The sequence below is a fragment of the Porites lutea genome, chromosome 5, assembly GCF_958299795.1.
Source record: "Porites lutea chromosome 5, jaPorLute2.1, whole genome shotgun sequence".
NCBI lineage: Eukaryota > Metazoa > Cnidaria > Anthozoa > Scleractinia > Poritidae > Porites > Porites lutea.
In genome coordinates this window covers 38,593,013-38,617,325 of record NC_133205.1, presented here as the reverse complement: position 1 = coordinate 38,617,325, position 24,313 = coordinate 38,593,013, and the positions used below count along the sequence as shown (strand labels likewise).

At 38.1% G+C, this 24,313-nt stretch overlaps 1 protein-coding gene and 1 pseudogene across 3 annotated transcripts; one reads left to right on the top strand and one right to left on the bottom strand.

The window, feature by feature from the left end:
- LOC140937306 (CUB and sushi domain-containing protein 3-like) lies at positions 1–23,240 on the top strand. 3 transcript variants are annotated; one of them, XM_073386852.1, is made up of 21 exons: positions 1–162; positions 1,564–1,856; positions 2,958–3,132; positions 4,769–4,936; positions 5,147–5,314; positions 6,168–6,335; positions 7,088–7,255; positions 8,003–8,170; positions 8,615–8,782; positions 8,877–9,044; positions 9,158–9,334; positions 10,048–10,170; positions 10,799–10,966; positions 11,347–11,514; positions 12,268–12,435; positions 13,362–13,529; positions 13,731–13,898; positions 14,393–14,563; positions 14,948–15,115; positions 15,574–15,744; positions 22,595–23,240. In XM_073386852.1, the coding sequence occupies exons 1-21, from the start codon at positions 99–101 to the stop codon at positions 22,783–22,785; spliced, it is 3,549 nt and encodes a 1,182-aa protein (XP_073242953.1). In that variant the 5' UTR covers positions 1–98; the 3' UTR covers positions 22,786–23,240. The 3 variants fall into 3 exon arrangements, with proteins under 3 accessions (XP_073242953.1, XP_073242954.1, XP_073242955.1); XM_073386853.1 differs by lacking the exon at positions 10,048–10,170 and having other exon boundaries at positions 2–162; XM_073386854.1 differs by lacking the exon at positions 13,362–13,529 and having other exon boundaries at positions 2–162.
- LOC140937308 (ribonuclease P protein subunit p30 pseudogene) overlaps positions 22,981–24,313 on the bottom strand; it is a 2,520-nt pseudogene continuing 1,187 nt past the window's right edge.

The window sequence follows — 24,313 nt, the reverse complement described above, 5'->3', positions numbered from 1 at the left end:
GTAATACTACTAAGCTGAAACATCAAAACAGACTATTGCGTGTCGTTAAAATCATTGAGTGTATTGTACTTTCGTTACTTCGACTTACAGAGAATAACATGGGCGGCTTTTTTCGTATCGTATTTTACACCATTCTATCATTTCATCACACGTGGTCAAAAGGTAAGTGGTTCATTTATGTCTTAGTAGCTCATAATTTCAAAATAAAGCTCCTGTTATCATGTTTTTAATCCCTCTTTAATTCATTCAACGGGAATGAATTGAGAAGTCTACATTTAACTAAAGCTTCAAAGATAGAATGCGCATTGCCGTGGGATCTGATTTAAGTAGGGAAACATGGGATGTCAGGGATAAGTGTTAAGCGGGCTTCTCTTCGTTGAATTTTCCTATCAGTAGTTTGCGTCGTCGACATTTATCGGAGTCGTTCAATTATCAACGCATAATATATTTTCAAGAAGCTTGAAGATTTGAGTTACACGATTCCCATCATGGTTTAATTAAAATTTTTTGTGAAAATGAATTTGTCTTGGACTTCCTCCAGAGCAGTAGCTTGCATGCGGTGAACGTGCTAAAATGTCACGCTGTCTGGCGCGCACATGCTGAAGTACGTCATAAGATTTAATATACTCTAGGAATTACGAAGTTACGAGGGGCCTTTGATAGGTCTACTTTAGAGATTGGGACTCAATTTGTTGTGACAAATGTTGATGGTGACACGTGCCCGGAACTTTGGAACAAATAAAATGAAACAGAATAAAATCCGGAATAAAATCAAATAAAATTAAATGTTTAACTGCGTAGCTTCCCCGGCCGCAGACGTCCTTTGGGGTTCATTCGTCACGCATTCATTGGGAATGAATGCGTGACGAACGAACCCAAAGGGACATCTGCGGGGAGGCTATTAACTGCGCTACCCTACCCTCATGTAATGAGTTTCGGTTTCCACAAGAGAAGAAATAAACATTAAACCTCGCACCCGGTGAAGGGGATTAATTGATGAAAAGGAAAAGTAACTGAGACCAATCTTTGTTAAAGGAGCTGTTAACTTATAGGGACAAAATCTTAGAACTACAACGATCTAGGAAGGCAAATCGTTCAAGAGTCACATGTTTGCGGTTTTCAATCTGTTAAATGCTAGCTGAGAGAGATGAAAGATTCAGGCGCTAAGAAGTTCGAGGTGTCACCATGTTGAGGGTGGCCTTTGGTAGATTCTAGAAAAATCAATTCATCATTATGAGGCGAGAGACAACCGCCGGAAGCAAGATGACTGGGCTTGGCACATTTTACCAGCCTCCCACCAACTAACCACGTAAACCAAACGAAAATCTCTTCCGCTTCCTTTTATGATATTTTCTAATGCTAGGACTTCCTCTTTCCATGTAAAGAGTTTCAAAGTCATTTAACATTAGGCTTAGCTCATTCACTGCAGTCTTTACTAACTTTTTAATTTGTGAGTTGAAGTTAACCTTTTGATAATGCAAGTTTATCATTTATAAGAAATTAGGTTTTTTTGCATACTGCAATGGTCATTCCTCTTATTTTGAAAGTTTGATTTGATGTCAGATGATTGCAACCACCCCCTCGGAATGAGTGAATCAGACAAGAGAATCCCGGATGAGAGTATTACGTCATCATCCAAGTTAAGCTCGAATCACGCTCCTTCTAACGCAAGATTGGACGGACCGAGGGCCTGGTGCTCCGCTCTAGATGATAACTCGCCTTACATACAGATTCGTTTTGTTAAGGAAAAGTTGATTACTGCAATAGAAACTCAAGGAAGCGCTTCTGACAACAGTTGGTCAACTAAATATGATGTCCATTACTTGAAGAAAGGGAAATGGACACTGTTCAAAGAGGTAATATGGCTTAGTACTGCATTTTACTCTCTGCCCCGGGTATATCTCAAGAATTTGCAATTTTTGTAGTTTACAGTTAATTACCCATTCCAAGAACGAAACCTTTCTGTAATTTACCGTAACTAGCAGCTTGAACGAGAAGATAAGAAATTAAAAATATTTCAAATCTCCTGGGCCAAAAGACTGACCAGGACTAGTCACGGGTTTTGGCCCGTTTTAAAGGTAAAATGGAACTTTGCATAATTCAGGAAAATCCTCACAGGGCTGAATATACAACAAACACGTTCAAAAGAAAAAAAAAAAACTTTTTTCCCACCATCATTGCCGCATGATCCAGTACACATTTACTACCCGGAAATCGAAGGGCGAAGTAGGTACGTTTGGTGCGATTGTGTCGCTGTTTGTTATTATTATTATTATTATTATTATTATTATTATTATTATTATTATTATTATTATTATATATTACTATTTTCTTTGTTTTTTAGCAGTTGAAAGAAACTTTTGAATTTTAGAGGTTGACAGTTTTTTTTTTATTGAAATGAAATGTTTTTTAATTCGAAAAAATTTTTCTTAGTTTTAATTAACTTATTTTTAAGCTAAATTAAGTGCTTTTTAAATCGACAGATTTTTAATTTTTTTTAAAATTATTATTATTATTATTATTATTATTATTATTATTATTATTATTATTATTATTATTATTATTATTATTATTATTATTATCATTATCATTTCTTTCGTTTTGCACGAGGATTCACGGTTGTTTTAGCTTGTTGCTAAGTCCTCCATCCAAAACTAGTGGCAGAGATTGCAAATCTACCCTTTTACCAAGACGGGACTCGTGCAAATCGCGATGAAACTCATGCTCTTTTGGTACGTCCATAAAAACTAGCTGACAAACATCTTGCTTTGTAAAATGTGCTACGATTTTTGGCCGGTTTGATCATTTTTAAAAAGTGTCGGTGTAAAGAGAAGGATATCTGCTTTGTTTATACTTCCACTCTGGTATTCAGAACTTGAAATGTGTGGTAATGAATAATAATGATTCAGGTATCAGCTCATACAAGTGATCAGTCAGTCTTATTTGCTCTAATTTAGGGGCTTACTGGTAATAGACACCCTAACAGACTGCAGAAGAACAGCTTCAAAGCAACAGAGCAGTTCAGGACAAATTCCATTCGTATTTATCCCAAAGAGCCATTTGCAAAGTTTCAAAAACTAACACCTGAAGTTCCTTGCCTTCGACTGGAGCTCTACGGATGTACAGCACCAGGTAAGTTATCCGATTATATGTGATTTGTTTGTAATCAAACAAACAGCGTTTAATTGCATTTCTCAATCTCATTAATAATTCATCAAGTGATAAACCAATTGCGTGCCCGCATTTAGGTCACATTGATGCACCTTGATACCGCGGTAAAGAACAGCGTGTTTGGATATGATATCCAAACGCGTGTGTTTGGAAATCAATTAGAAAAAGCAACACACAACTTAAACAAAGCTGTATTACTTCTATTGTTTGCTGTTTACATTTACGTCTTTCATTTCTGCGTCTAAGCATTGACGAAAAATAGCAAACCTGAAAAGTAGTAAATCATAAATTTCGTAAACATTCTAAGTTTCTATATCATATAAAGCACACTAGATTAAAGTATAACTTCTCCAAACTTACCTCTTATCACTGCTGTCTAAAGAATTCAATGCATTCCCTCCATTTACGTCCTCCAAATACCGCTTTAAGCCACAAACAATTCCATACAAGGAACCATACCGTGAACATCATAATCTTTGAACACGCTTGCCACGTCAAGTATACAGAATTTTTGCTCCCGCGTTGCTTGCCAAGTTCTGAAAACCTCAACGGCCCACTTGTCTTTATGCTGTGTTCTTGCTTGGACTGTACAAGCAAAGAACCTTCTTCTTGCACACTTTTGGGCGGTCGAAACCGGCAAGATTCATCCTCAGCTAACCCGTCCATGTTTCGGAACTAGCAGAACGCCACTGAATGCAAATTGTGAGTACTTGAAATAAACAAGCTTTGGTTGTGAAAAACACGGACATTATCATCACAAACTATGCCCTGATTAAACAAAAGAAGAAGGCAAAAATCACATGCTCATGTGATTTTTGCTTTCTTTTGTTTTCTTTTTTTCTTTTGTTTGAAATCAGGCGCCGATTGAGAAGCCATTACAAAAACTCGTGCTTCGTGTTTTACCGGTGTTTCCAAACACTCGAAAACAATAAAATGGAAACCCTGGTAAAACACTCGCACTCGTTTTTGAAATATTACTTCCTCGAGTAAGCGACCTTGCTCTCATCAGCGTCTTCCCTTAATAAGAGGTTACTTCCCTTAACTATCAAATACGCCAACCATTCAACAAGCGCCCTGCACTATTTTCAATCCTTTTTTATTATTATTTGATAAGTCGTTATATCACTTTTGGGAACAGATTTTCCTGTTCGTTATTAAGAGTATCCTTCTCGAATAAGCGTTACACTTGTTGACAAGTGCCGCCTCAGGCAGTAAAACACAACTCAGCTAGGTCTCACAAGTATGTAAAGTCAGATCTAGAACTAAAAAAACATGGCGGGTGCTACACACATGTCATATATAGTTTCCAGGCCCTTACGATTCCAACCGACTCGCGGGCTCATAGCAATATAATATCAACAACACCCTCCCCCACCTCCTCGCTGAAGTAAAATTAAGAAAACAACAATCGAGGAGGAACCCAGAAGATTGTAAAGTCCCAGAAAATTAAACGAACGGCGATCAAGGGGAGTTCATGAGTGTACTAAAAAAGTTATACTACTGTAGCACTCAAAGCATCTATTTGTATTAAAAGAAATCCTTGAAGGCTGGCTGTATGATGTAGATTGTTGAATAAAATATTATTCATTATTCTCAGCAATTTGCAAAGATCCTGGAATTCCACAACATGGCGTAAGGCAGGGTAATGATTTTGAACACGGTATAGCAGTGAACTTCACGTGTAATGCCGGGCTTACTTTGGTCGGTAGCAAGTCAATCAAGTGTCACAATGGAATTTGGAGCTCAGGTTTACCTCAATGCAAAAGTAAGTTGATTTGAATGGTAATAGTGGTTTGTAAACGTAGGGTTTGCTTTTGTACTCTTTTGCAACGGCATAAAAAATATTATTTTACATTTTTTCAACCCACACCTCGAGGGTGGGAGAAAAAAGTTTAAAAAGAAATAGAAGTGTCATCAATCACCTAACCCTTCACCGACATTTTAAGTTTTGTAACTAATACCAATTTGTCTTTAGCTACTTGCAGGAATCCTGGAGTCCCGCAAAATGGAAGGAGGCGACAAAATACGTTTATTGATGGCGACTCAGTTGAATTTTTCTGTGATGTAAACTACACGTTGATTGGCTCGTCTGTTATCCGCTGCATTAAGGGAGTGTGGAGTTCAAGTGTTCCGACTTGCAAAGGTGTTATAAATTAACATTCTTTTCCGCTCCCCGTAAGAACTATCGTAGAACCATCATACTTTTAAGCATGCCAAATAAACAACCGAACCTAAAATCATTTCTTTCGTCAAAGATAATAGGCCATTTGCACTAAGAGGTCATGTGACATCATTTTCATGAAAATGAAAGTTATATGACTTTGCCTTCAAAAAACCATTAGTGGGTCATGTCTTAAACAAAATAATAGTGATTACGTTTTTCAAACCCGAACCATTTTCTTAAAATGAGTCAGTTCGTAGCTGGTCACGTGACCAAAATGTGATTTTATTTAAAAACGATGAATTACCTCTTTCTGGACAGAAATTTTGCACTTAAACTTCAAGGAAATTGTTGAAAAGATGATGTGGTAACGTTTTCAGCACATCTGAGTGTGACTATCAAACGTTTAACAAGATACAAGCAAAAAGCAGTTTTGGCCGCCATGTTGGAGGGCAAGAGTATGCCCTCCAACATGGCAGCCAATACAAATCATACCACTTTGTTTTGTGCCACAAAATATCTCCTTTAAATGCCTTTTCTCGCAAATTTCGGGTGTAAGATAATTTTTATGCCCTCCGTCAATGTTTGGCATCAGCAAGATTCCAATTTATTGTTTAAAAGAAGCATTGGTCACGTGACCTCTTAGTGCAGGCGGCCTATTATTCGTTATGGTCCGTCGCGGTGGATCTGAACCAAAGTAGACATCAGCTGTTGTTCTAGATTTTCTTACACCCTTGTGTAAATTTAGTGTGCTACAATTTTGAGATCAGTGATGATATGCTGAAGTATCGGTGTACTCTAACCAGTGTTGTTTATTTTTCTTCCCTTTTTTTAGCTTCTTGTCCAGATCCCGGAGTACCGCAAAACGGGCAGAGGGTTGGCACGAGTTTTGGGCACGGCAAACACCTTCAGTTTTATTGTAGTTCAGGTCATTGGTTGGTTGGAAGCCAGCTGATCGTTTGTAATGAAGGCAAATGGAGTAACGACATTCCCACGTGTAAAGGTAGATTTTCTACAGTGAGAACGCAACGCGACATTGTAGTGTTTTTGGGAAGAAGAGTATAAATTTTGTGTTGTCAAGTTAAGTGATAGAATTAACAAGCACTCTTAACAGCAGACAGAGTAATACCATCTCAAGAAGAAAGACAACATTTTTTTTTGTTTTCAGTGCAAGGTGTGTTTCCTTGTTATAACTAGTCCCATCATTATTGTTTTGAAATGATTCAGTTAAGAACAAGGGTTCATTCAATCACAGTCCCTAAATCAGAAAATAAAAGATGTTAAATTGTTCAGTACTAACCATCCTCGGAACTTTCGGAGTCCATCTGATTTCAACGAAATTCTCTTCCAGAATAGTCCGTCATGGTTAGCCATCGTTTCAGATTACGCTTTGCAACGTAGCTTAACCAGAAAGAGGGGCGGAAGGGAAGGAGGGGGGGGGGGGGGGGGGAGGCGGTTGAGATACTGCTAAAGGGTTCTCCTTCAGTAGCAGCTTCTCGCCAAACCAATTGGCATGAGCTAAGCACTATCCATTTCTCTCCTTTAAGGGGTGAATTTTGCTAGATATTCGTATTCGTATTCATTTTTGTTTTTTAGATTGTTTTACGATGCTAATTGCCGTGCCGTGTTTCTTTCCTAGCACTTGTAAACGCTTATAAACGCCTCCGAGAAGGCATATTTTTTTTCACGAGCCTGAGTTTGAGATGAATTTACTTTGGTAATTTTTGCCCTTATAATTAACCCTTTTTTCATCAGCTATGTGTAGAGATCCTGGTATCCCTCGCAATGGGATAAGAATAGGCGATGATTTTGGAGATGGTCAAATGGTAGCTTACCAGTGTGACAGCAATTTTGATCTTTTTGGTTCATCTACGTCGTTTTGTATAGCAGGAGAGTGGAACTCTACAAGACCAACATGTAAAGGTGTGTATGTCGTCATGAAATATTCTTAAAATATATTACCGTAAAGTTCCCATAGTAGCAACCCTCGTTACTTTTGGAATCAGCAGCAATGCATGAATCAGCCGATGTAGAGAAAATCGAATTCTTCTCTGACTCAGGGGCGAGGAAAGCTAAACTCAGTGCTTTAACAGTCCATGACAAAAAATGCGTTCTATAGTCAGGAGCCCTCAGGGTGATGGGTTCCTGTTATTGTGCAGTATACAGAAGTTTCAGTTTTAACTTGAAGAAACGTTCCTGTTCTTGATATGAACTTTATATCAGTGTAGTTTTTGCACTGCGCAATCTGTGAACTGACTTCAAAGACGAATGGAAGTTTCAGGCATGCCATGTTTTCCTTGTTGTAAAGTGCCTTTCGTGATAAATTTGTAAATGCACGAAGATATTAGAATTGTATGTACATTAAAAATTTGACTATAGATTGCAATTGGAAAACATTAAAGGTATGAGATTCGGTATGTTTATAATTGAAAAAACGTAGTCTCGATAGTGGGGACTCGCTACTTTCGGGGGGAGGGGTCGCAACTTTCGAGGGCTCGCTATTTTCGGGATTTATTAGAAGTCACAAACTTTTGGCGTTACTTTTGGGGGTCGCTACTATGGGAACTTTACGGTATTGTGAAAAGTTGCCTCTTATACAAAGGAAGCGAGTAATCAGAGTAACTTCAACTGAAACAACTTAAACTTTCATGGTGGTGTTCATATTTATAGCTTCCTGCTCTGATCCTGGTGTGCCTAAACATGGCCAGAGGATTGGTTCTAACTTTGGACATGGCAACAAGGTCACATTTGTGTGTCCTGCTCAATACAGTCTGGAGGGAAGCCATTCTATGACATGCCATGAGGGAAAATGGACCTCTACCCTTCCTGTTTGTAAAGGTATTATGAAGCGAAAATGAAAAGACATTCGAGAAGTACGTCAACTGTTCCTTTGTAAACAGATTCCCTGCAGCTGTAACTGTATGTGTGTAGCCAAACTTTTAAAACTTCTCTGTTTCACATTTCTGAAACAGAGAACACCTTTTCTGTGTTAGAAGGCTGTAATTAGATTGATAGAGCTTATAAAAAACATATTTTTAATCACAACAAATCAGCAGGTTTCTATGCTCGGAATTCCCTATCTGTGTGTGAAAAAGCGATCTCTTGAAATTGACAGCAACATTTTCATCATGAAAAAACATTTTGAAGCACCGTTAAAGTAATGTAAGTCAATATCTGAAAGGTTAAGCTATTATCTCTTTTTACTTTCCTAACTTCCTTTACTTTCTTTAACAGATTTTGTTTTAGACGACAAGAATTTATTAACCTTTCTTTCTATCTTAGCATCCTGTAAGGACCCAGGCAGACCTCAAAACGGCGTTCAGCATGGAAACGAGTTTGGTCACAACAAACGCATTTCATTCTCTTGTCAGCCGGGATTCCAAATGACCGGAAGTTCCGCTGCTGTTTGTATCAATGGAAAATGGAGTGCATCTGTTCCTCGCTGCATTGGTACTGATGCATTGTTTTGCTTATTATGTATGGTTAATATATACTGATACTGTAGGTTAACTGTGTTTGCTTGCTGTACCAATGATTTTTTTAGCTATCTGTCCTGATCCTAGGGTCCCTGCTAATGGAAGTAGGATAGGGAACGACTTTCTGGATGGTCAAACTGTGGCTTTTAGGTGTGATCAAGGTCACACCCTTATTGGCTCTCAAGTGTTACAATGCGTGGCAGGAAAATGGAATGGAGTTTCGCCAAAGTGTAAAGGTATAATTTTTGCTCTAGAAGGAAAGCTTTGCAAGCAAATTTTTGTCTTACTTCTCTTAATGTTTTAATGGTGGCGCCCGGCAACTATTTTCTTGTTATTCTTTCCTTTAAAGCCTCGTGTCCGAACCCAATTGTTCCGTCCAACGGCCGTGTTCTTAATTCAAGGCCTGGTCTTAGTCGCCATGGCGACAAGGTTAAGTACGCTTGTAACTCTGGTTTCAGACTTGAAGGTTCTTCCACCATAAGGTGTAACAATGGGAAGTGGAAACCATCCGCTCCCTTGTGCAAAGGTATGAAGGTGATTATTTCATCTACGAAATAAACAAGTATGTCGACCTTATACGTTGTTATGCACCAGAGAAAAGAGGTTACAGATGTATAAACTTTGGATGGTTTCTTGACGTTTTTATGCCCGAAGAACAATTATTCGTTGATTTCCTGTTTTTGCCAAAGATAGGTCGGGTGAAGGAGATCACCTTATTTCCTCGAATAATAACCGGGGGCGATTATTATATTTTTCGCACAAAAAGGGAGCGTTGTTCGAGGGAAGGCGATAATTTCAAACATTGCTCACTGGAAGTCGAGCCCTGAATGTTTTGTTTTATTATCCCATTAAATCAAAAACGGTCACTTCAAATATACTGAACATGGGCTTTTAAGTGTTCCAAATTTGGTTCCTTGATTAATTTTCAATGTCAATATCCATTATCCTCAGCGTCAGAGATTGAATCCTCACTGATCAGTTTCGCTGAATTAGACTCCACTTCAACTTGACATGGAAGGGAAAAAAGAAAGAGAAGGTGGCCAGAGGGGTGAGGGGAAGGCGATTATTCCAGGGAATCGATTATTTTAAATATTTCCATCTAAGGGGGGGGGGGGGGGGGGCGATTATTAATTGAGGGACAGCTATTATTCGAGGAAATACAATAAACGCAAAAATCTTCTCAGAAGAAATAAAGAAACAAAGGGAAAACTGGAAACCAACTTGTTTTCTTTCCTTTAGAAGTAAACGAATGTATAGAAGGTCTGTCAAACTGTCATGCCAACGCTAACTGCAAGAATACTGCTGGCTCATTCACTTGTAAATGTAAAACGGGTTGGGCCGGAAGTGGCAGGATCTACTCAAGTAGATTGAGATTTACATGTATAATAACCTTTACTATATCCGGTAGATTTAAATGACGGTTCTACTCTGGTTCTTGTTTGTGTGTCCTTTCTGTATGTGTTGTAGTTTTTAGACAATTTAGCTATGAGTCTGGGAGTTAATGACGAACAGTCTCAAACTATGCCTGCATTTACTAAGTAATGCTGTCTTAAGCTTATACCCAGGCTAACAGATCCAGAGTTAATGCTTATCCAGGGACACGTTTGATAAAACGCGAAGAGCTCAAAAATCGTGGGGTGAGACCCAAAGCATCGACGCATGATAAGGGGGCCCAAAATAGCAGAGGGATGACTTGCACTCGTTATTATGAGATTGCATGTTATCTCCCAATGCATGTTAATATTTTGTTAGGATTTAATTTTGTTTTGATATAAATTTAATTATTCTTTGTTCTCCTTCATGGAAATATTGTAATATGAATATGACTCTAAAAATAGCATAGTAGAGACTCCGGCAAATGGCAATGTTTCGCTTACACTTTCAAAAAAGTCCTTCGTCGGCCAAAAAGGCTCGCTCCGCTCGCCAAGAGGTCGATTTGTAGCAAGTCTATGTTTCGCTGAGTCTTTCAAGTTCCTTCAATTTCTTCCAGAATTGTGTCAGGACCCTGGAATTCCACCAAACGGGGCCCGGAGAGGAAATGATTTTCGACATGGGAAGCAGCTCGGTTTTACTTGCAATAATGGTTATACCTTGATCGGGAGTCGAGCAATAACCTGCTCGGGAGGAAAGTGGAATTCAGCAACTCCGCAGTGCAAAAGTAAGTTAAAAGAATAAATAAATAAAAGGAAAATCATCGCAGTTGAAGGCGCGCTGCTTATACTGCTCCAAAGAGAAAGCCTGAAGAAATTCAGGCTTGCCGGGATTCCAACCCTAACTTCTGGTGCGGCGCTATCACCAATTAAGCTAACAAGTCAACTGGGAACTGGTTATTAAATTGGTTCGTAATATACCGGAATTGAAAGATGAAGATGAAAGCTAAATTGGTGAGAGCGCTTCATCGGTATAACAGTGGTCAGAGTTTGGTGTTATTGTTGTTGTTGTTTGCAAAAAATTCTGTTGATTAAAGCTAGAAGTATTATATAACGTATCAGTCGTGCACAGAGAATGAAATATTTTGTGACTATTAAATTTATTTAGAGACTTGCGCTGATCCCGGAGCTCTACAAAACGGTCGTATAATTGGCAGTGATTTCCGTCATGGCAAAACAGTAAAGTTTCTTTGTCAATTTCGTTTTACGCGGAGAGGGGCTAGGAGCATTACTTGCAATGATGGAAGATGGAGTGGTAAAATTCCCGTATGTACAGGTATAGTTTATATGAGCTTGTCATGAGTGTTGTGTAAATAGAACGTCGGATGTTACTTATCGCATAACAGGGGCACCCAACGAGAACATAGTTCAAAAGCACTTAAACATAGCATTGTTAAACGTATTTTAGCATTTAAACGGTAGATGAAGGCATATTTTTATCCCCTAAAAATTTTTCATGGTTCGGATTTCCGAGCTGAAAGTCTAGTGATCCGAAAATTATAGGGATCAAAACTTACCTTTTCGAAAATGTCAGCCTGAGAAAAGGTTCCCGAAAATTCTAGGTGACCTTTTTAGGGTGAAAATCCGTTAAAAATATGCAATTATACCATTTTTAAGGTGTTCGAAAATCCTAGGAGAGGCAGGCAAGCAAGAAATTTTACAACAAATGTTCCGAAAATTCTAGATCTCAAATCGTCTTCCGAACAGATATTTTCCCGAAAATTGTCGTTGGGTGCCCCTGATAATTGAATTTTTTTGGCTTTTTATCCTCTCTTGTTCAAAGACAAAATAAAATCACCACTACGAACTAATTAAGCCCAGCACCCGCATTTTTTTAGATTCTCCTCTTTTCGCTGGCACAAGCTTACATATCAGTGATGGGCAAACAGGTCTCGATTATAAAGAGTTAATTTTCACCTTAGAAAGTTGACAATATCTTCCAGCACTTTTCTGCGATTTATACGACTTTCAGTCGATGCTTTTCCTGAGCAATTAGCACATAGACGTTATTTTCATTGTTACTTTTTAGCAATCTGCAACCACCCTGGAACTCCTCGAAACGGCGCAAAGCATGGTAGAAATTTCGAATCTGGCTCAACAGTGAACTTTACATGCAATGCTGGATACACATTGGTTGGTAGCAAAACAATTGAGTGTCGCAGTGGACGTTGGAGCTCAAATTCACCACACTGCAAAAGTAAGTTATGCTTTCACTATTACTCTAAAAAATCAACATTTCAAGTTTCAAGTTTAATATTTTTTTACAATCCAACTGACCTGCAGGTAGCTAGGCTTATCGAGGCAGGTCAGTCTCACAAGTTTTAATATTACAGATTTCAAAAAGAGTTTAAAAGAGAGGTGAACAAAGTAACAGTTTTGCAAAACGGAGAGAAACATAAAAGTAATATGGTTTCATATTGAATCAAAAAAGGAAAACCTAATAAAGGGACAAAAATGAAATAATTATGATATGACAGGTATCTAGATATATGTATAGAAGTCCCTTCTTTTTAATATTAGGCATGATTTTGTCATTAATACACACTCATGTTAGTCTAGTCTTTATGTGAGTAAAAAGAACAACGCCCATTTTTTCCCTTACTGTGCTAACTGCACAAGTTCATGTGAGTGCAAGAATCTATACAGTTTCATGTTTGCACGCAAGCATTTTATACCAGCTGATATGGTTAAACGCGGGGCTAGATACTAATCCGTATAGCCTTTTCGTCCTTCACAGAGACTTGCAGTGATCCTGGAGCTCCACTAAACAGACTCTTCTTCTTCTTCTCCCTTTTCTTCTTCTTCTTCTTCTTCTTCTTCTTCTTCTTCTTCTTCTTCTTCTTCTTCTTCTTCTTCTTCTTCTTCTTCTTCTTCTTCTTCTTCTTCCTCCTCCTCCTCCTCCTCCTCCTCCTCCTCCTCCTCCTCCTCTTCTTCTTCTTCTTCTTCTTCTTCTTCTTCTTCTTCTTCTTCTTCTTCTTCTTCTTCTTCTTCTTCTTATTATTATTATTATTATTATTATTATTTTTATTATTTTTATTCATTGGAACGCAAGGAAATATATGCGTATTAATTAAGTAAAAGAAGACTTAGACGACTTAATGAATTGCTTTGTTTTGTTTTCAGCAAATTGTAAGGATCCTGGTATTCCAGAACAGGGTGGAAGGAAAGGCAGCAGTTTTGCCCACGGCAAAACATTGAGCTTTTCATGTAATGTTGGATACACTTTGGTTGGTGCCCAGACTATCGAATGCCGTGAGGGAATTTGGAGCGCACAGTTACCGCTTTGCAAGAGTAAGTTTTCTTTAACTTCTAATCTCAAGGACGAATTTTTTTTCTTACACTAGCTATATAGCTATTTGCAAAAGAGCACATTCAAGAATGGCATCCTCAGTTATAGAATGATTAACGTGAAGATGTCGTTTTCTGTAAATTACAGATTGATTGTGCATCTCTTAAATTAATTATCCTAATGCCCCGTTTCCAACTTCACAGAGAGTTGCACTAATCCAGGAGCTCCACAAAACGGTCACAGAAGTGGCAGTGATTTCAGATATGGGAAAAAGGTGACTTTCACATGCCAACGTGGTTTTATATTACGTGGCATTAGCAGCATTACGTGCAATAACGGGACATGGAATGGAAACGTTCCCGTATGTAGAGGTAAGAGAGGCAGTCTGCATATATTTGTTTTGTTCTCGCAGACTACCAGGAGCCTAAACTAATGGACCCTTAACATTTTACCTTTACAAGTTCGTTTTGCTGTCGGTTATTCACGGAATTGTTTTTCTCGTTGGCAACTGAAAATGTACCCATAACTTTACTTAGATGAAACATGTATTACAGAGATTTCGTTTTTGACAATAATTGATTTAACTATACGTAGTCATTCGAACTGATGCCGAAAAAAGAATCGCGTTGCCTTAACCGAAGCTTGCTCGTTCATGACATAGGTGACTTGTAATCTTTAAATCATATCATTTGTAATGTTTCACTTACTTTTATGGTTACTATCAGAATGTCTTCTGATGGCTAATCGAGAAATTGTAACCGATTTCTTGCATGTTGTTTTATCAGTTTATGTAATGGTCTTTTTCACACCTGCATATACAACGCTGTATGCATTACAGTTTGACCTTCAATTGTCTTTGTTTCAGCTGTCTGCAAAATTCCTTCAATCCTGAAAAACGGAGCTATATCAACTGTTAACTTTGACAATGAAGGCATTATAGAGCTGTCTTGTCACCACGGATACAAATTAAGCGGATCGCGCGTGTTGCAATGTGTCAGTGGCCAATGGAATGATAGCATACCACAATGTCTTAAAGGTAAAATAGCAACTTTATTTGGTCAGAAAATTAACAACAAAAATAATATTATATGAATCTTAACCACTCTCGTCCTCAGGTAGAATTGGACCTACATCAGTTCAATTATGGCGCAAAGAATTAGTAAATATGCGTTTTATGTATTGGAGTCTTTACTATATAGAAAAAAATAGTTTATAATAATTGTTTGATGGTTCGTAGCTCAGAGTTTATGGCAGCATTTGCTATCATTTGTTTTTCTGGGATGAAAAATTCTTTGTTTCAGTAGAATAAAGTGGTTTTGCCTCTAAGTCGAACATGTTTACCGCCTCAAGACAAATGATTCTTATTGTTGCTGATAACGAAAATACAACGCATATAATCATGAGGTGTTTATGATTTTAGATACTTGTCCCAGTCCCCCTACAATTGCGCACGGTTCACACAATGGTAATGATTTCACCAGTGGCACAAACGTGACGTACTCGTGCAACAAACAATATGTTCTGGAAGGTTCCGCTGTCATCCGATGTGTGCATAGACAGTGGATTGGAAAAGTACCAGTATGCAGAGGTATTGATTTTTAATAGGCATTAAAGGGGCTGTGTACGTGGATACTGCTGTTTTGGGTCAATCCTGTGCTTAAGTCGTTACAAAGAGCCTTTACTCATACACATGCACAAACCACAATAAGGTTTTGGTGATTTCCGCTGGCATAACATTAAAACGTTTTTTTTTGGTAATTTTCTGTTTATGTCCATCCGGTCATCACTAGAAGCACATGATAGGAGACAGATTCAATGTGTGGTAGTCTTAAAAAGCAAAACAGGTCCACGATTTTTTGGAATTCAATTCGCTGAGGGGGAGAAACGCTTTAGCTTATTAAAATGGTAGCAAATATCATGGCACAGTCCGTTTTAGACAATAATTCAACTGTATAATATTAATATGATATACCGCTGCTTTCTCGGTGGTATACTTTATTCCGCAAATATTGTCAGTGGGATCATTTCTTTAATGTTCTCTTTCAGCCCCTTGCCAGGCCCCAAAAGTACCAGCTAATGGCTTTGTCTTTAGTGATAACCTGCAACATCATAGTAATGTACAGTTCTGGTGTGCTAAAGGCTTTGTTTTGCGCGGTTTAACTACCATCCAGTGTAAGGATGGGCAGTGGGATGCTCCATTCCCTGTCTGTGAAGCCGGTAATTATGCTCATCAAAATATTTCAGTTACATTCACAATTTTTAAAGAATGTTTTTGGCTATGTAGTCTTACCGTATTTACGCAAATAAACATCGACCTCGAATAAACGCCGCATCGGGGGCAAAAAAAGTTTATAAGTACCAGCCCCGAATTCTGTCAGTTAAATACGGAAAATAACAATATCGTAGTTAAAACAACTCTTTGTCGCGTCCAACTTTCAAATTATAAACGCGGCCCCCACCCCCCCCCTGCTCAAAGATGTTTTGTTTTGTTCGCGGCGCTTATTTAAGTAAATACGGTATGCTTCATTTACCTCCGACAGTCATTACGCAATACAGACATATATTTTGAATTCTATATGACAAAGAAACTTCCGATGACTTAGTTACGTTTTTGCGGACTTATGGCAGGACGGATGAAACTTTAACTCAAGTAGTTTAAGCCCTGAAGGGGTTTATCTGTGGAAAATGAATTATTGACTATAACTTCGGCATAGATGATACCGCTGAATTAAAATTTGGCACACATAAAGAACTCATTATGATTAACATTATAAAGCATTAAATATTTTGTTAAAAAGTCACGTGATATGTCACGTGACCACTTTCCTAGAAATCGTAAATTATTGGCCAATTAGTGGCCGGTTTAAGAAAAGAAATCGAGCAATAACATTTTTTCTAATTCATATTAAACATTTCTAACACTTCATATTTGGAATGACCGTCCATTGCACTGCAATAAAAAATTATGATGGAAAACGTCATTTTAAATGCCCAAATTTTTATCTTGAATTATTTAAGAACGGATGTCTGTAATATCGACCAGAGGTTGGAAAAATATAATTTTTGAAAAATCCCAAACAAATTATGTACACTCCCTTAGGTATTCTAGTAACGAAAATATAAATTTTAGTTTCATTGGATAAATATTTTGGCGATACGACGAATGTCAACTTCGAGCGATTGACGGCCTCCGCCAGACCGCTTTTTCGGGCCCCTAGACCGGGCTACGAAAAAGACCACGATTTCAATCGAACTCCAATATCATCCAACCCAAAAAGCTTCTTAACGTATTGAAAGGAGTTTCATACACATACTGAGTGGTCATGTTCTTGAATTGATCGCAACTGGAATATTTTATGGTTTTTAAATATTTACAAAAATTTAAGGCTTTTACGCGAGCAAAATATTTTCAGATTTCAAAGTAGGCTTTTGTACATTATGCTTCTGCTTCCCCACTGAAATGCTCCACCTTAATGCTTCATTTTTCCCACTAAAATGTTCGGTCTCCCCAAAAAAGTCACTAAAATGCTCGGATAATGCTCATTATACAAACGGTTTTTTTTTATTTTATTTCAAAGTTTATACTTACAAAAACGTGCGAGTGTTGCAAGTAGCAACAATAACGTGTACAAGTTCATAACTACAGCCAAAAAAATAGCTGTATTAGGTTTTTTGTAAATTTTGAGTTTTAGTCTTCATTTTCTTTAGGAGCTCGTGGGGCATGGGCTCCTGAAAAAAGTTAATTTCTATTTTATTTTCAACGAAAAATTAATTTTCCGGGGAAAATGCCACTAAAATGCTCGAATAATGCTCAATGCTTTTGCCTCACTAAAATGCTCGAAAAAAATGCTAGCATGATGTACAAAAGCCTATTTCAAAGGCCTAAGATCACATCCGATACATGATTTCTAATAGAAAAAGACATTCCACGTTAAAAAGCAATCTCTAAGCTTTCAAAATATACTTTCAAAACTCTGGGCAACATATGAAATGAATTTTTGGGAACGCAAAATTCACAGAGCACTTGAGTGTAATCCAGACCTTTCTTTTTCGACAGTCAAGAGGTTCCGCGCGACACAAATCAATCCTCCAACAAATGTTTCAGCCAAAATACGTTTAATTTAGGCAATCTCAAGTCCCACAGTGATACATAGATGCTTCATATACATTAGTTGGAAAGTTTCATGCCATTTTGTGAGCCGTAAAGAACTATTACTCTGGCCTTCAGGTGCAGCAGTTGAACTCGCCTCGCTAATGTAAACATCTGGGTTAAGTCCTTATCACGAAACAGCGAAGTTTTCAAAATCTACACCAACTATCTATCCTGTCTAGTACATAATCAGGTCTACAATTTGTTTGTTTGTACCTTGTGTCCTTGTTTGACTTCATTTCCACAAATGAAACTGAGACATGCTGAGCTACAACGAAATTCCCGCTCGCTCGACATGTCACGTCTCATTTGAAAAGGCCGTTTTAGACCTGATTGCGTTACGTAAACATGACACATAGCGATTATTGCTGATTTGTGCAAAAAAAAATCCATTTCTAACTTACATGTTGTAGGTATGCTAGACAATCTCAATTTTTTTCCTTACCATGCAGTTTTACCGATTTCAGGATTGTGATCCCCCAGTTTTCAGTGATCCCCGAAGTTTTCAGTGATCCCCCTTTTTTGGGTTCTCAGTCACGACTGATCCCCCCTAATGCGTTTCGCAATAATTCTGCAACACGCTAATGTGGCCTATCATGTGTAAAGAGCATTTTAGGGGCCGACCATTTGACTTTTGACGGGGGGAGGGAGGGTGTAGGTGATTTCAGAAAAAAATATCCTGAAGACTGACCTTGAGCAAATCTTGCAAGGAAATACCTGTTATACAATAGCTTTGTATGTCAGGGAAAAACGTTCTATCACCAGAGGTTTTGGGGAAAAAAAATCTTACGCAAACCCATGAAATCACCCATACCCCGCTTAAAGTCAAATGGCCGGCCCCTAATTACATCTAGAAAATTCTACTACCGTCTGATATTGCGCTTGGGACACCAATCTTTGATAGTGCACTCTGGGTCTATTAAAGGTAGTACATTTCTACTCGCTCCTGCAAGAGGAGTGGAACACCGCTGGCAGGCTAGGTACGTTTTAAATTTGCCTTTAAGCTGTCCTCCAATTGCGCTATTGTAGTCACAAGGCAAGTTAACATTATGATAAAAAAATACCTATTATCTCCAACGCTGAAAAGGAGTGGGGTTCAAAGCGTGGTTTGCAAGCTAGAGCTATAAATGCGTTACACTGTATATGCGTTTCTGGTGATTATTATTATTATTATTATTATTATTATTATTATTATTATTATTATTATTATTATTATTATTATTATTATTATTATTATTATTATTATTATTAATAATGATAATAACGCAAGCAACATCAATTATAAAGCGGGCGCTGATTGGCTTAGCCTGCACAGCATGAGCCGGTAATTATCTAACCACAGGCCGCGCGAGGGGAACACGTGAAGGGGAGAGAAGGCCTCCTCTCCTTTTCTCTCCTCATGCGTCCTCGACATTTCTTCTTTCGCCCCTCCTTAACTCCCCCACCCCCCCTCCCCAAACAAAACAAAACGACAACAACAACAAAAACTGGCGCCTGCTACGCAGGCTATGATTGGCCCTACTCTGGAAAGTTGGGTCAAAGCAAGGAAAGAGACTGGCGGGGAAGGACCAGGGGCGGGGGAGACAAAGGTTTGTTCGTCTTACACTGATTCTTTTATAATGCGTTCGAAGATGCGCAAGAGCAGGCACCTACGCAAGTTCAATGGCATGATACAGAACTGACTGTAAAGTGGCACTTAACTGATCAGTTGCTCTCCCCTATGAGCACGTACTGTGTGCTCGGTTATTTATTACTTGAACCACACTGATCACCCACCCAACGCTCCATTTTTGCACGCTGTATCGCCGCACAAAAGCAAGCAGAACTGTACTAGCTGGCAATGATGCTCGTTTACTTTCAGCACTAGAGTAAACTTAGTAAAACAAGACGGTCCAAAAATCTATAAATATCGACGCTGCAATCGCTAATTGAGACCGTGGAAGGACGCCCTTACTTGTGCTTTATACTGGCTTTAAACAGCTTATTGCGATACAATTGCACAACGGATTAGGATATTTCCAAACTGACAGAAACCAAGGACAAACAGAGGAAGGGGGAGAAGTGTCGAACCACTACCAACAACCAAAAAGAACAACGCAAGCAATATATGTTTGACCCTAGGCCCAGCCCAAAGCGGGGGTTAGAGGGGGGAGGGGAGAGTTGAAGTTACCGAGATGATAAAGGAATTCTTTTTTGTTTTGAAATTTTTCATCACGGGATTTCTTTAGGGATAGGAAAATTTGGAAAATATAAATATCTATAGACATTTTTGGTAGCTTGATTTAAGTAAGAATTTCAAAGGGTATTCAAAACAATCTGATTGGTGTAGTACCGCACGCGTACAATGCTGGCCGCACAGTTCAGACTGTCAGATGAGAAAAAGTAAAATTCAGCAGATGGTACCATAAATAAACCAACCACAAACATTTAGTTTTCATTTTTTGGCGTGCCATATCATTTAATCCTTCACGGAAAAATTTCAGGGCTTAGAGAAATTGGCTTGAAAATTTGGTGGGTTAATTTTCGGTCCTAAGATTTTTTTGGTTTCGTCGGGAATCCGACAAGTCTGATAAAACTGCATGGTAAAAAAAAGTCAGATTGTCGGTTCATTTAATGGCATATCTACAACATGTACCTTAGAAATGGGTTGTTTTGCACAACTCAGAAATGATCGCTGTGTGTCATGTTTACGTAACGCAATCGAGTCTAAAACGGCCTTTTCACGGGAATTTCGTTGTAGTTTGCATGTCTCAGTTTCATTTGTGGAAATGAAGTCAAACAAGGACACAAGGTACAAACAAACAAATTGTAGACCTGATTATGTGCTAGACAGGATAGATAGTTGGTGTAGATTTTGAAAACTTCGCTGTTTCGTGGTAAGAACTTACTTTAGCGGGTGAGTTCAACTACTGCACCTGAAGGCCAGAGTAATAGTTCTTTACGGCTGACAAAATGGCATGAAACTTTCCAACTAATGTATAAGAAGCATCTATGTATCACCGCGGGACTTGAGGTTACTTAAATTAAACGTATTTTGGCTGAAACATTTGTTGGAGGATTGATTTGTGTCGCGCGGAACCTCTTGACTGTCGAAAAAGAAAGGTCAAATTACACTCAAGTGCTCTGTGAATTTTGCGTTCCCAAAAATTCATTTCATATGTTGCCCAGAGTTTTGAAAAAATATTTTGAAAGCTTAGAGATTGCTTTTTAACGTGGAATGTCTTTTTCTATTAGAAATCATGTATTGGATGTGATTTTAGGCCTTTGAAATCTGACAATATTCTCGCGTAAAAGCCTTAAAATTTTGTAAATATTTAAAAATCCATAAATGATTCCAGTTGCGATCAATTCAAGAACATCACCACTCAGTATGTGTATGAAACCCCTTTTAATACGATAAGAAGCCTTTTGGGTTGGATGATATTTGAGTTCGATTGAAATCGTGGTCTTTTCGTAGCCAGGTCTAGGGGCCCGAAAAAGCGGTCTGGCGGAGGCCGTCAATCGTCCGAAGTTGACATTCGTCGTACAGCCAAAATATTTATCCAATGAAACTAAAATTTATATTTCATTACTAGAATACCTAAGGGAGTGTACATAATTTGTTTGGGATTTTTGAAAAATTATATTTTTCCCACCTCTGGTCGATATTTACAGACATCCGCTCTTAAAACTTTAATTGAAAACTTCGTGTACATTCATTCCAAACGTAGAAAGTCAGTTATGTTTATGCTTTTTCAGAAACGTCTTTTTTTGGAAACAAAGTAAATTCGCCACCAATTCGCCAATTTCCTTCATTTAAAATTTTTGGTCACGTGACATGTCACGTGACCATGATAAAACGTTAAGGAACAAGAAGACCTGAAAATTTACTTTTGAGGAAAAATTATTTTGTTCTAGGTCTCCTAGCAAGAGATATTGCCAATCATTCATATACTCAGAACATAGTGTGAATCTTGCTTAAGTAGTGCCATACAATCAGGGGGACACAGGGTGATAATGTCATCGTTTGAAAATTAACATTCACCCCACTCCCTCCGAAAGCTTAATTAATTAAGTTTCAATTGAAGTGTTAAAAGCGGATGTCTGGCGCTGCTGGAGGCCTGTGACGTCCCCAACAATGGTCGCCATCTTGGCCGCCATCTTGGATTTTACCAAGAATTAGAAATCTGGTTAAAACCGTGAGAATGGTAATTTTTTGTGGTTTACATGACAAATAACACATAAATAAGCACTTTGCATGATATTAGCCACAAGATTTACTTTTATTGTTGAAAGAAGTTGAAAAAACATGTATTTTTACCCAAAAATGGATTGACCACCTGCTACTTATGACGTCATATCTCGTAACCATAGCAAGTGACCATGATTGAATGAAAAAATGAACGAAAACTTTATTAAGAAAATAGCTGAGGGGAAAAGTCCTTCTACTAATTGAGGACACCAACTAACACTTTCTAAAATAGATAAATAGAATAAATAAATAAATTACATCGTTTATTTGAATGCAACCATAGTGCTAAACATATTCTGTAAAGATAATTATACAGAGAAAAATCTAATTCAAAGTATAGTGTTCCTTCCCAGCTAGATACGTCTTTGTCTCTGTGCCAGAATCCTCTCATGCTAAAACTATAAAATTACTAAGTTATCAAATTTCTCATTTATCTCAGTTATCATAACATACACCCAGTTACATTTACATGACCAAGAGGACCTACTAGTTAGAGCGAAGCTCTGAAGGTCATACTACTTCCAATACGACTTAGTGCAGGAGTCGTGTGATGCCCGTCGCTTATTTTTAACCTTAAAAATAACTTGCGTTAAATTCACATATCCCAGCCAACACCCTAAGATTCCCTCTCTGTCCCATTATGGCTCTTGCATGCACTCATCGGGTGGGTTTTTTTACCTGTGTAGATTTCTGCAAAGACAAGGGAGCTGGCAACCACGCTGACCCTGACAACTGTTACGGCTTCATTATGTGCGATGTGGCTGGCAATGCACAGGAAATGGATTGCCCGGCAGGGCTTGCATTTAATCCAAGCCTTCTTGTATGTGATTGGCTTGAAAACGTCGAATGCGAGGCTGGAAGTGGGGAGTTATTATGATGTAGAAACAAGCATACAGCCTCTCTGTTAATGTGTGTGTCATCCAAAGCAGAAATTGATGGTTGTAATTTAAATGAGTCATCCAAGTCAATCCAAATCTTCACTGCCCTATAGGTGAAAGATCGTTGCCCCGATGCTGTTTTGAAAAGTGGGATTTCAAGGCTGCTAGGGCTGCGCGTCAACCTGTCGTGAATATTTGTTCTCTGTAATAAGGTGGAGCAAAGGTAACCAGGTGCAAGATTATAAGAGCATTTGGAAGGCATAACAGCGTCTCTAAGGTATAACTGTTGTTTAACAGGGAGCCAGTTAAGCTGACGTAAAAGCGGGTTTACATGGTCAAATTTTCTCGATCCAGTAATTACCTTAGAAACAAAGTTCTGAATTGACTGAAATTTCTTTAAGTTAGAGGCAGATGTATTCTACCAGACTGTGGAACAATAAAACATCTTACTGAACACCAGTGGTGTGATCATTATTGAAAGCGTTTCCTTATCGAAGATATTTTAAATTCAATTGATTTGAACTAACTTAGCTAAGCAAGATGAGACAAACTGAGAGATATGATTATCATAAGTGGGATGTGAGTCTAATATCATGCCCCGGTCCTTAGCTGAGGTTAAGGGAGTCAACGACTTGTCAAGGAATGACACCGTTGGGCAAGTAAGCTGTCTGCCCATGAGTTGCTTAGTTCCAAGAAGCATAAACTTCGTTTTGTCTTGGTTGATTAACAGGTGGTTCTCACAACAGCAAGTGGTGACTTTAAGCAAGTCATCTTCTAGTTTCCTTAATGTGATGTTAGTGTTTGCCAGTGGAAATGATAGAAATAGGTTAGAGTCACCAACATACAACTCCAGACAACATTCTTGTGGCACATTAGGAAGGTCATTCAAGTAAATGCAGAAGAGTAAAGGTGATAAAATGGCACCTTACGGTACCCCATGGCTGATTGGTAGCACGTCAGACAGCATAGATTCAATACGAACTGCTTGAGAGCGGCCTAAAAAATAGCTCTTGAACCACTTTAATGTATCCAATGACGCACCCATAGCGGAGATCTTGTAAAGCAATCTATCATGATCAATGCTGTTGAAGACTTTTGATAAATCAAGTAGAATCAAAGGAGTGATCTTGTTTTTTTACTCTATGGCCTTCAGTATATGGACAAATTATACAAGTATCAATCCCCTATTAATAATAAAACGAGTTACAGTATAATTCTTGAGAAACAAGCTTTTTAGGTAGTGGTGTGTCAATCATTGATTATAGTGATCATTGACTGAAATCTTCACACAAAGTGATAATCGATTGTGGGGAAGGTTCAAAATTAAAAAAAAAGGAAAAATAAAAATTTTGTTGGCGAATAAACATATTAAAAGGTTGTGTGTTGTGTTTTTAGTGGTCTCATAAATAAAGAAGAAAGAAAATTTGATCACCCAAAAGTCAAAATGTTATGTTCTTTGACTTGTGCAAAGGTAAATAAATAAATGGAATACTTATAGAGAGATTTTTCTGATTATAATCAACGATC

Bases quoted from the DNA above. Each gene is read 5' to 3' on its own strand.
- LOC140937306 (XM_073386852.1), top strand. From the start codon at position 99: ATGGGCGGCTTTTTTCGTATCGTATTTTACACCATTCTATCATTTCAT. The intron at 163-1,563 runs GTAAGTGGTTCA...ATTTGATGTCAG, and splicing joins TCATCACACGTGGTCAAAAG to ATGATTGCAACCACCCCCTC. The intron at 11,515-12,267 runs GTATAGTTTATA...GTTACTTTTTAG, and splicing joins TAAAATTCCCGTATGTACAG to CAATCTGCAACCACCCTGGA.